This window comes from Anoplopoma fimbria, chromosome 7, assembly GCF_027596085.1.
Source record: "Anoplopoma fimbria isolate UVic2021 breed Golden Eagle Sablefish chromosome 7, Afim_UVic_2022, whole genome shotgun sequence".
Lineage (NCBI taxonomy): Eukaryota > Metazoa > Chordata > Actinopteri > Perciformes > Anoplopomatidae > Anoplopoma > Anoplopoma fimbria.
The window spans coordinates 10,207,622-10,224,086 of record NC_072455.1 but is presented as its reverse complement, the minus strand read 5'-3'; the positions used below and the strand labels follow the sequence as shown (position 1 = coordinate 10,224,086).

Here is a 16,465-nt window from a genome sequence, read left to right as displayed (position 1 = left end):
CCTGGAGTGAGGGATGAGAGAGCAGGAGGAAATTAGTTTTGCAGTCAGGGCCATTTCCTCCTTTGCCCACCACCTCTTCTTTTACTGGAACACTTCCTCTCTTCAACTTCCTCCTCTCCTTGCTTCATGTTCTCGGACATACAGAATGAAAGGAAGGCAAGGATAACGTGAGGGTTTTGAAAATAGGCTCAGGAACAACATTTCTGAGTCCTTAAAGAGATATTTTCATAATTAATGGAAGATTGTTTTCAATAAAAGAAGACATTAATGGGGCCAAATGTGTTCATTTAATATCCATTTAGGTAGAGGAAAATTAATGGAAGTATTATTGGAGCAATATGTTGTCTGTGCTGTAGGCTACTGCTTAGTAAGTTATCTTTTTCCTCATTAAAGTTAGCTAGTTAAATGTTTAGTGTTAAGTTATTAAAGTTAGCTAGTTAAATGTTTAGTGTTAAGTTACTGCGCATGTGTATGTGTATTGGTGTGCTTCTGCAAACATACATGTCTGCCTGACCGTGCCAGGTAGGTTAGAAATGTAGTTTAGGTGCATGTGATGATAGCAAGCTAATTTGCCATAGGAATAAGACCGCTGGAGCTGTCTTATTTGTATTTAAACTGTCCTCTTTATCTCTCACAACGTTTCTATGGAAGCCCATGAGTTATGGTTGTTTGAAGCACTTCATGGTAGCGAACACTTCCTCATTTTCAATAAAAAAAATAATCCAAAGCTTTGTAGGCTTCAATTTGAGTTTAAGATGACTTCCGGGATATCTGCAGACCCAGAAAATGGAGTCGCGTGATACCTTGTCCACTGCCAGGCCTGAACCTTGTTGTCCTTTAGGGATCAGTAAATCCCATGATTGTCAGAGGGATGTCATTTGTGTGTGTATATATATATGTGCTATTTCGATATGCTGCTATCAAATGACTATCCACTCACCTCAAGTATGTCGATGAGGACATTCTCCTCTGGCTGCTTGGTGCTGCGAACATTTTCCAGGACAATGGCATGCCCAGACTGACAGGTTATATGTGTCTGTTTGGTACCACTCCTGGAGGGCGATGAAGACCTGGTTCTCGTCCGTACTCACTATCTGAACATCCTGGGTTGGTGCTGCGAACATTTTCCAGGACAATGGCATAGTATATGCCCTGGGAGTCAGACTGGTACAGGTTATATGTGTCTGTTTGGTACCACTCCTGGAGGGCGATGAAGACCTGGTTCTCGTCCGTACTCACTATCTGAACATCCTGGGGGCAGAGATGGGGGTCGGAGGGAGGAAAGAGAAGAAGTTGGAGTCAAGTATTTTCTGATTTATTTTATTTTATTGATTTAATATTTCTGTGCATGTACATTTACATTAAGAGCAACCAACTACCGGAGTAAAATTATGTTGTATGGGTACTCTGTCGCCATGACATGGTGAGGCACACACTGTGCTGAGAAACCTGTTTAAATAATCTGCCAGAAACCTTCTCAATCAAAGTTTCACAAGTGGTTTTAAGTAGTTTGTAAAAACACACAAAAGATAAATTGTACTGAAACTTTTTTTCCATCAGTGCAGTTGGAGCCTACAACAACAAGGCTCTCCCAAGCTGTCAAGATGGCTGGTTGCATGGGGAAATAACAAGACAATGTCCATACACCTCACAGGAACAGGTGCGTAAACTATTTGCTCAACGGAGACCTTTTTATAAAGAACTGCTGCAACAGCAAGAAAGCACCTTTAAAGTTTGTGGATCTTCATGGACACTACTGCCAAAAGAATGGATGCCATTTTGAATAACCTGCACAAAATAAAAGTCAGCTTCCATTTTACAGAAAAGTAGGTCATCATCAAACTGTAAATTTAATAAAGTGGACATTCATAAACAAATCAGTGATTGTAATAGAAACCAAAGCAGACTTTCATGACGATCAGCCTTGGCCTCGCAATGTAATTAATGGAGTCATGATGACTGTGAACAAAAGGTGGTCAGAGTTGATGCTGACTATCCTTAGGGACACACCATTGGGATGGATGGTAAATGGATGTGTACTTGTATAGCTAAACCAGTCAAAGCGCTTTAACACTACATGATTTACCCATTCACACCCATTCATACACTGATGGCAGGGGTTACCTTGCAAGATGCCATCAGAACTCTTAACTTACACTCATACTCATTTATACACCACAGAAACGGCCTACAGGAGCAATTTGCGTTCAAGTTCATTGGCCTAAAGGTTTTTAAAGCAGAAGAGGTAGACTGGTAAACCATAACCTCTAATGGTCAAGTTCCTAAGACTTAAGTACAGAGTTTGTTTTCAATGCAAAAAAAGAAAATTTCACACATTTTCATACATACTATCCTTATTCAGTTTAGCAGAGGAAAAAGGAGCTGCTACCTAAGATGAAAGCGACCAGAGAAAGAGGGGACATCGTTTTTCTAAGGTACGACAAGAAGATTATCCAATGTCTTGAAGGAGAACGAAAGGAAACTTCTAACAGATGAAAAACAAATACGCACAATACACAGAAACAGCTCCATTGAATTCTTGCCTTCATTTCTGGGACATTCTGAGTCATAATGTCTCGGAAGTGAATGCCATTTGCATAAGACCTCCTACGGGCTAGTTTGGCACGCCCTCAAATAAAGCTAGAGTGATGGGAGCTGGAGCTTCAATGGGAATGTTCTTTTTAAGGACGAAAAACGACGATCCCCTGAATAAATTTTTAATGCATTTTACCGAGGACAACTTTCAAAACTGGACACAGTTCATGGCTGGATTAACTAAACGTTTAGAGGACGAGGCTGAAAGACGATGGCGGTTCAGTTCAGGATCACAACCTGTAAGTATGATTTATTATTTGTGGATGTGTAATGTAAAAAACAACAACAAGGCAGCTAACCTTACTAGTGGAGATTCAAATGCAGAGCTTGAAGATGTACACAGTGTTCAGCTGTAGACCTCGGCTAAATTGCTAGATAACGTTATTGTTTTCTAATGGCTTTGCGAATCAGCTTCAGGCATACTGTCGCCTAACACTGTGCAGAATATTACAATTGAATATTTTAATATTAAATATTTAGATCTTAAATATAGTTGACGTGAGGAGGTGGGTCTATGATTACAATCTGTAATTTTAGGGTGGCTATCACAAATTGTTGGTGCCGGAAAGCCGTCGGGAAATGGTTTTCCGGGAGGCTCACTATAACCCAATGGCTGGTCACATGGGGTATGACAAAACACTAGACTGGATAATGGCTCGATTCTATTGGCCTGGGATTCGAGGAGATATGCGCCGTTGGTGTGCCTCTTGCCCTGAATGCCAACTAATAAACCAACCGGCCATTCCAAGAGTGCCCTTGCGGCCATTGCCACTATTTGAGGTCCCGTTTGAGCACATTGGCATGGACCTCATCGGGCCATTTCACCGGAGTACACGAGGATATCGCTTTGTATTAGTCCTGGTGGACTACGCAACGTGATATCGTCAAGCGGTGCGGCTGTGTGGTATATCCGCAAAGAGTGTTGCGCAGGCACTGTTTCAGGTCATCTCCCGAATTGGAATCCTGAAAGAGATTCTGACCGACCAGGGCACCTCTTTTATGTCACACACACTAAGGGAACTAACACGATTATTGGGCGTCAAGGCAATTCGGACTAGTGTGTACCATCCACAGACCGACGGCCTTGTCGAGCATCTGAATAAGACCTTGAAGTCCATGATCCGTAAATTCATACACGATGATGTTAGCAAATTGGGATAAGTGGCTTGACCCTCTGTTGTTTGCAGTGCGGGAGGTGCCCTAGGCCTCCACAGGATTTTCTCCCTTTGAGCTGCTGTTTGGCAGAAAACCACATGGGGTTCTGTACCTAGTTAAGGAAAACTGGGAGGAGGGTCCGAGCCCAAGCAAGAATGAAATTCAATACTGAGAGCAAAACTCCACACACTTGAGCAATGCTCACAGGGGAGAGATGTGTGGAAGTGGTTCAGGGGAACAGTGCCATGGTGAGTTTAATTGGCACAGCTGTAACTTGTTGCTAATTGTCCTTCCTTCTTAAGCAGTGGCAGGCTGGAGCTCTGGTGGTTGGCACACACAAGCAAGGAAAGAGAGACGGGAACATGAGCCCGTCAGAGACTTGCCATTTTGTCGACACAGGACTGCGTGCGCTCCGAGATGTTGGGCGGCGTGAGAGAGTGCACGACAGTCTGTATTTGCTTTTGTAGAACTAAATAAAGTACCTTTGTTTGCACATTACCTGCTGAAGCCTGCGTGTTTGTTGAGGCGGACTCACGAGTAGCAGCGAGATGGCTACATATATATTAACATAACACAAAACAACAACAATGAAATGTAGATAAAGTGCATTGATGCAGAGTGCAAGGTTGCTTGAATAAATATGGAAACAAATTGAATTTAAAGTTCCTGGGTTATTGCACATGGATTTGTTCCTGACAGAGGATGAATGATTAATTGTTCATCAGAGTTACAGCCATAGGAAAAAAGCTGTTCTGGGGTCTGGCTGTTTTGGCGTACAGTGCTCTGTAGCGCCTACCAGAGGGGAGTCGTTGAAACTGGTTGTGTCCAGGGTGTGATGGGTCTGCAGAGATCTTTCCTGCCTGTTTCTTGACTCTGGAAATGTACAAGTCCTGTATGGAGGGCAGGCTGGCACCAATGATTCTCTTTGCAGACCTGACAGTCCGTTGTAGTCTGTTCCTGTCCTGTTTGGTGGCCGATCCAAACCAGACAGTGATGGAACAGCAGAGAACAGACTGGATGATGGCGGAGTAAAACGGAGTCAGCAGCTCCTGAGGCGGGTTGAACTTCCTGAGCTGGCGTAGAAAGTACAACCTCTGCTGGGCCTTTTTCCTGATTGTGTTGACGTTGGAGGCCCACTTTAGGTCCTGGGATATTGTGGATCCCAGAAACTTGAAGGTCTCCACAGCGGACACAGTGCTGTTGAGTATGGTGAGGGGGGGCAGTGTTGGAGGGCTCCTCCTAAAGTCCACTGTCATCTCCGCAGTTTTGAGCTTGTTCAGCTCCAGGTTGTTCTGACCACACCAGAGGGCCAGCTGATCAACCTCCTGTCTGTACGCAGACTCATCACCGTCCCTGATGAGACCGATGATTGTTGTGTCGTCTGCAAACTTCAGGAGTTTGACAGCTGGATCTCCTGAGCAGTCATTAGTGTAGAGGGAGAAGAGCAGTGGGGAGAGTACACATCCCTGGGGGGCGCTGGTGCTGGTAGTCCGGATGCTTGATGTGATTTTTCTCAGCCTCACCTGCTGGGTCCTGTCTGTCAGGAAGTTAGTGATCCACTGACAGATGAAGGCTGTAAACACCGACCAGAATCAATGAGGAAAACTCCAGGGGTGAATAAAAAGGTTTCCAGTCAATGAAAAATGTTTCTAAGTGAGGGCTGCATGATTTTTCCAACACTGTGACATCTGTACACCGACGTTAGTTAATGTAAAAGCAGATTCCGCCTCCCCTTGTTTTTAATCGGGATGTGCTCACCAAGCCAGGTTTCAGTGAAGCACAGGGCGGCGGATCTGCTAAAGTCCGTGTTTGCGCTGTAGAGGTGCAGCAGTTCATCCATCTTGTTGGCCAGAGAACGGACATTCGCCAGATGGATTGACAGAAGCGCATTTCGGAATCCCCTGCAGTGAAAATGTTTTTTACCTTTACCTTCTTAATACTTGCAAAGCATTAATACGTAGCGTTACAAACCGTTTCAGGGAAGGAGGATGGATGGGTAAACAATTGTAAAATTGATTCTAACCATGGCCACAATATTGTATTAAGTAAGTTGTTTTGTGACGAAATATAATAAGCACCCAAATTAATATCACAGTTACCTGAGTTATGGAGGAACCTTGCTAACTAAATTAGCTAGCTTGTGCTAGCGTTAGCTGCTGGCCCTACTGGTTTATCATATTTAGGCAGTAACTTATTTTGAACAGACTTCATCCTGTACTATGCTGACTGAAGGCGGAAGGCTTGTATAAAGTTACTTACTCAGTTACTTTCATTGTCAGTGGCTACTGTGAGCTACTTAGATTTTTCCACATTCAAAGTTTTTACTTATAGACGGTTACTATCACACTTTTCAAAACTGCAGATTATCTGTCCCTTTCAAATATTGTAAATAATACAGTATAATTCATTATGTCCTCATTGTACCCACAAAGGATGACATTTCCATTGACAGGATGTTAAATGCCAGTTTCTGTTTTACCCTTCTACATGAATGAAACCAAATAAGCCTTTGAGTTGTTGCGTTTATTTATGTATTACCATTAGGGCTTTTCCACAAAATAAAAAAAATATCAAAGCCCTTCTTAGAAATAAAGCACTTTATTCAAAGCTAATGCCATAGAAATTTAATTGGGTATACAGAATTCACAAAGTAGCCTTTCCATCAGAGTTAAGGTGTCAGTTGCAAATGTAGCTCTCATGTCACAGTGCTCATCCATTAAAAAGCTCACTCTTGAGCCAAATGTTTTGGCTACTTATAGATCCATTTCTAACCTTCCATTTCTTGAGAAGTTCCTTGAGAAAGCAGTCACAAACAGTTATATTTATACTTTATCCATAATAATAGTTTACTTGAGGATAAAATAAAGGACAAGACAAGGTCTCTAGACACTAAATCCCTAGTTGTGGTATTAGATCTTAGTACTGCATTCAACACCAAAGCCCATCCCATCCTATGACAGAGAATGGAACATTTAATCTGCATTCAAGGAACCGCACTGCTCTCGTTTAAATCCTTATTATGCCAACTGGCTTTCCTCTGGACACTTTTTGGAGGAGATTTGTCTCTCTCTGTGTTTCAGGGGTAGCAAGCCCCTTTAAATGCCTAGGGCACTCACACCTGAACGTCATTATTGTGTCAGTGGAGCTGTATATCAACCCCCAGAACCAGTGCTCTTGCCCATTTGCCCTTTGAGCTGTGTGTTGGTTGTAACTGCTGTCTTGGGGTTATTCCTACTCCTGAAAATGTTTTTGATAGCTCCTTGATACAGCTCTGTTCTAGTTGTTCTTTGTCTTGGCTGGCTAGTTGGTAGAGATGTTTTGCTTAACCAGTCTGGGTAACTTTGAGGCGCATTGTAGGGGTTCTCTGCCATTTACTTTGCTATTTCAGTTTTCTCCTATTTTGTGGTTAGTAATGGAGCTTATTATAAGTTTTTTTTATAAGTTTGTTTTCATAGACCATTTCAATTTCTTATTTTCTAGTTAGTGTGGGGGTTTTGTTTATTATATTGGCCTTTGAGCCCATGATGTCATTTTGCTTCCATATATGCAATTTTAGTTGGTTAATTTCTGATGATCATCTCTATGTCAATACATGTTATTCATTTTTACTCTTCATGTGTTGCAGCAGCCTTCTCTTCTCCTATATATCGGATCGATCCCAGTTTGTATGTGAAAACCAATGAATCTTGCATGCACGAAAAAGTTAGTTACAGAGCTCCACAAGGTTCTGTGCTTAAAACAATTCCATTCACCTTTATATGTGCTTCCTTTAGGAATATAATTAGAATCACTCCATAAACTTTCATTTGTTTTGCATTATATCCACTGATCAAGCCAGACAGAACCAACCAGCTAAACTCCAAGCATGTCTTAAAGACATAAAAACCTGGACAACCTGCAACTTCCTGATGTTAAACTCAGATGAAACTGAACTGATTGTACTTGGCTGTAAACACCTACAACATAAATTATCTAATGATATAGTTACTCTTGATGGCATTGCCCTGGCCTCCAACACCACCGTAAAGAATCCCAGAGTTATACTTCATCATGAAATGTCCATTAACTCAATTTTATTCAATTCAATTATATTTGTATAGCCCAATGTCACAAATCACAAATTTGCCTCAGAGGGCTTCACAATCTGTACAACATATGATATCTTCTGTCCTTGGACCCTAGCATCGAATAAGGGAAAACTCCCCCACAAAAAAAACCTTTAACGAGGTTAAGAAAAAGAAGAAACCTCAGGAAGAGCAACTGAGGATGGATCCCTCTCCAGAGATGGGCAGAAGTGCTATAGATGCATACAATAAATGGTCAAGGGTATAGAATCAGCAACATAATAAAATTACAACAAAGTAAAGCCATATGACAGAAATTATATATAAAATCTGATTAGTAATAACAGTAGTAGAACTAATAATTGCATAAATAATAAGAAAAAGTTATTAATAATTACAGGAGCAGCATTAGTTGATATAATAAAATGAGATTTTAACCTTTAACCTGCATTATTTCCAGTGGACAGCAGGGGGGGGACTCCACTGGTTGCAAAAAGAAAACCGATTGTTAAGAAGTCTACAAGAAATTACCCCAATTTTCATTAAATTCATCATCTCAGTAAACATTTTCCTAATGGAAGGTGTGGTCTCAATTGCTAATTTCAAGTCTTCTTCAATACAGCAAGATGTTCATAATGTAAATTATTGTCACATTTAGAGTAAAATAGGTAAAGCAGGGTATGCATTAGGGCGTTGCGTCTTGTGATTGACAGGTTGCAACCACAACGTACTCTGGTTTCATTGTTTCCATCTTAGAATTTGAACCCTTTCACAGTTTGTTTTCATTCTTGAAAGTTATTGTTACATTTTGGTTAGCTAAAAAATGTATTTTTTTCATGTCACTGGTTCCAAAAAAACAAGATGGTGACAGCCAAATAATGTGATGTGATGTACCAAAAGCTTGTAAATTCAGTATAAAAAGGTGCAATCCAGTATGTACCAGTATGCTCTGATCCATTAGTTGAGGCAGTGGCATTCAAGCAGAGAATTAACAAATCCCCATGGCCTAAAAAACCTGATGTAACATAAGGGCATGGGAAATACAAATGGTCATGGGATATCTCAGCACCTGGCATGCCAAGCTTGTGTTTTTAAAATTCCACCTGTATGACTTTAAGTGAATTCACCTTCACTATGAAATCCTGACTTGAAAATGCAGGATGTACAAGATGTACCAGTGTCTCTCTTATTAGTGCCCTCTAAAACAAACACAATCCATCCATCTCTGTCAGGACCAGCAGGGTCACAGTCAACCCAAAGAAAGCCACTGCTGGGACTTAATTATCAAAGATTCTGGGTAGTAGAAGGTGCACAATCTACTGAAAGGAAAAACAAGCTACTATTCCAAACTTCCCTTGACCCAAAGTGAGCATAGTGTTAAAACTAGAAAGGCAATGCACATGTTATTGTCAAATGGTTCCCATAGTGGATTGGCATATATCACAAGAAAAAAATATACAACGACACAACAAATGGCAGCCTTGTTGGTATGTCAGAGTTTAATGAGACTCACTGCTGCAGTTTGGTGGATAGTCTACATTTTGAATGTGTTAGTGTAAGTAATTGTATCGCCTATTTGTGTGAAAAAATTATCTTAACTCAAGGTCCACTTTCTATCTTTCAACTGCAATCCACAGTAATGATCAACAAATTAGCTTAGGCATTCAAGCCAATTTTATTTTGGCTCGAATGCCTGTGTTTATTATTTTAAAGAGGCGACTGTGGCTCAGAGGTAGGGCATGAATGGGTGTGAATGGTTGAATGATGAGATCTAGTGTTAAAACGCTTTACAAGTACAGTCCATTTACATGATCCAAAATCACAAATTTCACAAACAATTTTAGAATTAATACAACACTTTCAATTCAATTTTATTTATGTAGCCCAAAATCACAAATCATCCTCAGGGGGCTTTACAGTCTGTACCATCCTCTGTCCTTGGGCACTCTAATCTATGAAACCTGCCTAAAAAATGTGGAAAGGCATAATAATTGTAACGTTTTTACTTTGCACACCAAATAAGTGCACACGCAAAATTACCTTCGGAGTCATGACATTTCCGACAGTATTTTTTTTACCACCTTTTGTATGTTAAATTGACAGGTGCTTGCTCGCTATTTGCAATCAGCACACTGCTATGCTTCTATTTCTCTGTTTAAGGTAATTCATCTGCCTATAGGTTTATCATGGAGACAGCTGTGAAGCTGTTGCCAAGGGAGAAGCACAGCCTCTAAATAAAATTAAAAACAACCACTGAAGAATTGAGACAATAGTGTCTGATGTGAAAGGCAAAAAAAGGCCCACAGATAGAGAGTGTGGCTCTGGTAAAAAAAAAAAAAGATTGATATAAAAAGATGGTTTGATATAAAGTCATGCAAAAAAAAAAGAATAACCAACAAAGATTTTAAATATTGTTGTCAATTGAAGCCTTTTTTAATAAATTAATGGTATTACCATGAAAGTTGTATCTTTATATTAAGACAGACAGTCTGGCCTTTATCATTTCTGAGGCAGTTCTAAATTTGTTCGTAGAGTAAGAACAAATTCAGGTAAATTAATATTATGAATCCCTGATTTGTGTGTAAAGCGTTTGTACGCCCAGTTTAAGCACAGATTTATACATACCAACATATGGTAAAAAACAACAATATAATGGATTCATATGCTGTTCACTAGGTCAAGATGCACTCAATACAAACTCACTAGTTTGATGCATTTAAGTGCCACACACACCATCTGCATCACGTAGCCTTGCCTCATGACATTAAAATTGACTTCTATAGCAAACACTGAAATTGTTATACAAAACAAAGTCATAATAGCAAACAGGAATTGGGAAGAAAATGTGATAGAGATGCTGAAGAGTGATGCTTTTTGCATGTGTTAAATATGTGAAATAGAGCAGTATCGTATCACAATAGCTTGCCGCGTGTCAATCTCTCTCTTTCAAGAACTACCACTTGAGTAAGATATTCTAGCTGATCTACTGGAGCTGCCTATACACTGTAGCTGTATAGTATTACTTGGGTAAATAAAGTGATAAAAAGACAAAAAGCTGAATTTATCCTGGGTGATAGACAGCAAGAGACAGAATGGAAGCAGAGCAAATTGGGACAATTATTTCCTGTTATTTCACAGCCCAGCAAGCTGTGTGCATGAGTTTTTTTTTGTGTGGGTGTGGGTGTGGGTGTGTGTGTGTGTGTGTGTGTGTGTGTGTGTGTGTGTGTGTGTGTGTGTGTGTGTGTGTGTGTGTGGTTAATCCATAACTCGGGTCAGGTCTCACAGGACAGACTACTTTCACTGATGACCTATGCATTTTTCATCTTTCAGCTTTTAAATTTTTTCACAGTGAAAAAGCATGGTGCTCGAAACAGTCCCTCTCTCTGTCCCTCTTTCCTTCTCCATTTCTCGTCCTCTGTCCCCCTTCTCCTCCCCCCTCTTTGTTGACCTAAAAGCTTTGTGACATGTGACCGATCTGCTCAATCAAGTAAGAGGACACATGTAGAGAGAGAAGGTGACAAGAGACAGGGCAAACACGCATGCGCACATACACACACAAACATTCATACACAAACTGATTTACCCTCTGTCTTCTTGCCACATGTAATCAAATTGATCCTTATTGTTTCTACTAGGGGGACACAGATACACAGAGACAGGAAGAGATAGACTGTGTGTGTGTGTGTGTGTGTGTGTGTGTGTGTGTGTGTGTGTGTGTGTGTGTGTGTGTGTGTGTGTGTGTGTGTGTGTGTGTGTGTTGCAAGCGTAATTCAATACTGATCACCTTCATGGGCATCACTGAGTAGTGTAGTTGAAATAGACAAGCCATTGAGGCATATGATCTCTCCAAATGGTGGGATAGAGCTTGAGTAATTCTAAACATTTCCTAGAGAGTGTGTGTGTTGTTGGAAAATACACTACACGCAGTCCTCTCTGACAGAGTGTCAATGGCAGTGATTGAGGGCTGAAAAATACATGAAACTTTTCCCTGTGCTCTACATTCAATCAGCGCGGTTAAATAACATTCAGAGATGGTTTCACACTCAAACGTCACCCTGTGCCGCCAACGCTTACGGCAAAGGTTTCTTGTCCTGTATTAGAGTAGAGATCATTTATCGTCTTTGCCTATGTCAGTTAGACAGGATGCGACTGGATCGATGGTCAGTGATGAATATTTCATGAGAGCTATTGTGGCAAGTACCACGTTTCATTTGGGTACAGGTACTGTCAAAAATCTGACACCAACAAAGAAGTGTAACATTGTGGGCTGTACAGTTGCAGGTGTAAGTGAAGGTAAAGGCATTTCATTCTATTTGGTGGCTTATTGGAAAACTTTAAAAGGTAAGTTAAATTGTTAAAGTTACTAAAGTAGACAGAAAAGTCTTAATGTCCTAAATAGTCAAACTGCCTATCACTCTGTGTCTATGACTTTGTCTCTTGGCATTGTGTATGAACACATAAAGTTTTGTGAATGTGAAGTGAGTTGTTGCTGAAACACTGAACCCAACATAGCAAAGAAACATATTTTTCTATGTAAGACCCTTTTTGGACAGTTGAGGAAGAATCAGATTGTAAACAGGAGAGAAAAAGAGTTGTATGACATGCAACAAAGGTCCCTGGCTGCATCCAAGCAGCATGCACTGTAACCATTCGGCTACCAAGACGCTCCATATCCAAGACTCATTTGAAGAGCTGCGGATGTGTCCATATATTTAATCCACACTGACTCCAACCTCCGAAACAATCAACTCTACAGAAAAGACAGCGGTTGGCCATACTATCTTCAAGATAATTAAATGATTACAATACCACTATGAGAAGTATACAAGAAGGAAACATTATTACTTCTACTATCTGATTCATTTATAGCATTTTCCCTTCCAACAATATCTCATATTTCCATAGTGAAACTGGAGACCTACTCTGAAAATATAGTAAACATACAGTATAAATAGTAAGATATGCGTGTGATTGGAATGGCCGCCTGTGGAAACTATGCTTCGCTAAGCAAATACAAACAAATGGGGTTATATATTGATGCCTGTCAGTGTAGACTAATATATATTTTGAGATTTTTTTACCATAAAATGAATGAGCTCTAAAAAACTTTTAAAATGCTGGTGACGTGAGGCCATTAAGTTAATTTTGGCTCAGAATGCCCAACAGAAATCTACTACAACTACTCTTTTGATCTATGAATTTCAATCCAGGGAAACCACATCTTTGCCTCAATGGTGTTTTTTTGCAAATATTCAACGTCTTTAATGATCTAACCAAAAGTATTTATTCATACATGTTCAATGTTTGTGTGAGAATTGCACTGTTACTAATGCTACAAAGCCTATGAAGATCATTGTGAAAGAGTGAAACTGATGTTTATCAGGATTATGAAAAGAAAAGTATTTCATTATATTGGCATTCAAAAACACATCACGGTTGATCTGAAACACCAACATGAAGGCATAGTGGCTATGTCTATTGTGTCAGCGTCAAAACCGTATAACAGCAAATACCCAAGTTTAGTTTGAGTATAATTTTGTGTGCTTTACCTTTGGCAAAGAGTACTTTGGAAATCTCATCTGTACGAACTCGTTGCGCCGATAGGAAACGTAGTGCTTGGTAGGATTCCCTGTGGTGACCTGGAAACAAATAAAAGAAACCACTAAACATTTGGCACTCAACCCAAAACTTATAATCAAAACTTTTGACATTAGTATTATTATAAGCTTGTGTCTTATCTCCATTTTAATTTATTATTTCAACTTTTGCTCTTCTTATTACTATTAATATTATAACATTCACACAAAATCACACTTTCATTGCAAATAGCTAAAAAGAAGACAGGGGAAAAGAAGAGAGTATAGATTGAGAGTAAAATAAGGTCAGGATAAAGAAAAATACAGCATGTGTGTAAGTTCTGTAATTGACCGTACTTATTAAGACTTGTTTATGTTACTTTACCTAAAACACAAGACCAGTTTGTACATTGAAATTGAGATTAAACTGACTGTAAAGATAGTGTCACATACATAAGGTATGGTCTGCTAATGCCGTTTCTAAAATGTACCTGCACTGTGTCATTTACATTTACAGAAAGTAAAGCATTTTCTGCTATCAAAATAAAATGTTTTGAAAATCAATTTCCAAAAACATTTTCTGGACTTGTTATACTCCGACATTTGCTTTTTTTTTTACTTTTTGGAAATTTTGGAATCTTTTCATCTTTGGAACATGAAAACAGAATGAGAGACCATTTTGTTTCACTTAAATAACTCTATAATACACCACTCTGTCACCTACCCGGTTATGGTTATGTTTACCTTGACAAATATGTAGTCGTCCTGCACCAGAAGCGAGTTGTGGTCTATTTTGCCAAGAAACTGAGCTGTCACCATTTTGTCCGAACAGTTCTGGATGAGACATGTAACATACAGGTAACCTGCAGTGGCACACAGAAACAAACAAACAAAAAAAGCTCCTGTTGATTCAATTTAAAAAAGATTAATAATAATACCTTATTTTGGCCACATATATTCGTGAAGGTTAACATGCAGGTTCACAAAAAATATAGCTACAGTATATTTACAATTTACTGAATATTACTAATGAGTTTAAGAACAGAAACTGAAGACTCTGGCCATGTAAGCTATGTTATGTGGAGACAGTGAGAGAGAAAGCAAACAAGAATGAGAGGAATATTCACCTATATTTTGGTTGCTTTTTATACTTATATATGTATTGTAACAGGAGTGCACAGAGGACAAAAAAATAGGGGCAGCACAACAATCAAAGAAAGAGTCAGGTCAGCTGTTACCAAGGTCTTTATTTAACCTCAAAAGTCAAAACTCAAAGTCCCACAAACAAAACAGAAAATCCAACTCAGTCAGGAGCCCTATTACAAAACTAGAAAATCTAAACTACCTCAGCCAGGCCGCTATAGCCGACATACCGGTTTCAACTATAACCAAAGCTCACCCTGGAGATCTTGGGGGTAACATCTTGAGAGCTCTTCTCTCAGCACGTGCCCCCAAATAAACTTCCCTGATTGTCCTTTATTCAACTGCCTGATGAGGAGATCAGCTCCAGGTGTGTCGCTTCCAAAACCTGTATCCTATGCCCTCAACTACGAGTGGGTGAAGCCCTCTAGCAGGAATTAACTCTAATTACCTTGCCCCTGAGTATACATACCCTTACTATATATATACAATCCTAAAGACCAACCCAGTGGCAGTAGAGGGAAACGGGAGTATGAAGAAAAAAAAAATAGGCAAATGAAAAAATTTAGACATACATTTCCAAACTCACAGAGACACACAGGGAGGTAGGGGCCTGTTGCCATTATTAAAATACAACCAGCAGCTGCATCAGCAACATTATTTGCTGAAATTTAACAGTTATTAGTTTAAAAAAAAATCATAAAGGGTTTATCCTATTTTTAAGAGGGATACATGAGTACGTGTGGAAATTCTGGCAACAAAAGTCAGAATGTCACCAAAATTTGTCAAAATGGTCTAACTGCTAATGTAATTCCTGGGAAACCCATGTATATTTATTATACTAAACACTATGGTACTCTATGTTCCTTTTTTCAGATTCAGTTATATTTAATCACTCAGTCTGCCGGTTTCTTTTCAGTCATTGTTTTTTTCTTGTTGTCATTGATGGAAAACAAAACTCCCTGCAGATTCAAGAGAGGACCTTGAGTGTCAGTAGCAAATGTCATGGGAAGCCATCCAATAGCATTTTTTGTAACTATTTCAATCTTATGGACAGACTCACAGACCAGCTTTGCCTAGATCCACATTGCATACCAGGGGGGAGAAAAGGCTGGACTATGTTGTTCGAGGATGGAATTATTGCTGTGGAAAAATCTAAGACAGGTAAACATGAAAATATGAACATGAAGATATCTTAAACAGGCCCTAATATGCTATTTTCCGGGTGCATATTTTTATCTGAAGTTACAGTTACAACATGTTTATATGCTTTAATGCTCATAATCCGCCTTGTTTTTCTCATCCTGGCTGTCCTGCAGCAGCTCTTCTCACCCTCTCTCTGAAATGCTCCGCCCTGATTGGTCAGCTAGCCCGCTCTATTGTGATTGGTCAACGTTTCACATTTCAAAAAACTCTTCCTCCGGAGCTCCAGCTCCGTCTCTCTCTTTTGTTGTTTGAGGGTGGGCCAAACTAGCCGGAAGGGGTTTTTACGTTACATTATGACCTCATAAAGTTACGGAAGTGAAGGAGAGAATTCAATGGAGCCGTTTCAGGCAGCTCAGGAGCAGTGTTTCAGAGGGGGAGGGTAACTCCTTTTAGGCGTGGACTTCAGGTTCTACACTCTACAGTCCTTTTACATGTACAAAAGTATATATAATACACTAAAGAAGAGGGAAAAAGTGGAAAAGCATAATAGGGCCACTTTAACAAAATAAATTGACATCAGGGAAACGCTGTCCAACTATGTTCCAGCACCAAGCATCATTGATGTAAACAGAGTCCACCTCCTCTTGTCCCACCGGATTAATGTGCTTACATGAGGTCTGTCCATGTGCAGCTAAATCTGTGATGCCACAATGGGGCTAGGTCTCTGTTAAAATGTGGGTACAACATTCCCCCACCTTCCATTGATGGTTTAACCTTAATTTTCCTGTG

At 39.8% G+C, this 16,465-nt stretch overlaps 1 protein-coding gene across 1 annotated transcript in view; it reads right to left on the bottom strand.

Moving 5' to 3' along the window:
* The window catches only part of LOC129093890 (VPS10 domain-containing receptor SorCS2-like), a 29,083-nt gene extending 14,253 nt beyond the window's left edge, over positions 1-14,830 (bottom strand). The window contains exons 1-5 of the mRNA XM_054602011.1: positions 14,790-14,830; positions 14,135-14,253; positions 13,364-13,453; positions 1,123-1,251; positions 941-1,018 (exon numbers count right to left, since the gene is read on the bottom strand). Coding sequence (XP_054457986.1) covers positions 941-1,018; positions 1,123-1,251; positions 13,364-13,453; positions 14,135-14,209 — 372 coding nt within the window. The 5' untranslated portion in view covers positions 14,210-14,253; positions 14,790-14,830. The remainder of the gene's footprint in view (positions 1-940; positions 1,019-1,122; positions 1,252-13,363; positions 13,454-14,134; positions 14,254-14,789) is intronic.
* Between the last annotated feature and the right edge of the window lie 1,635 nt (positions 14,831-16,465).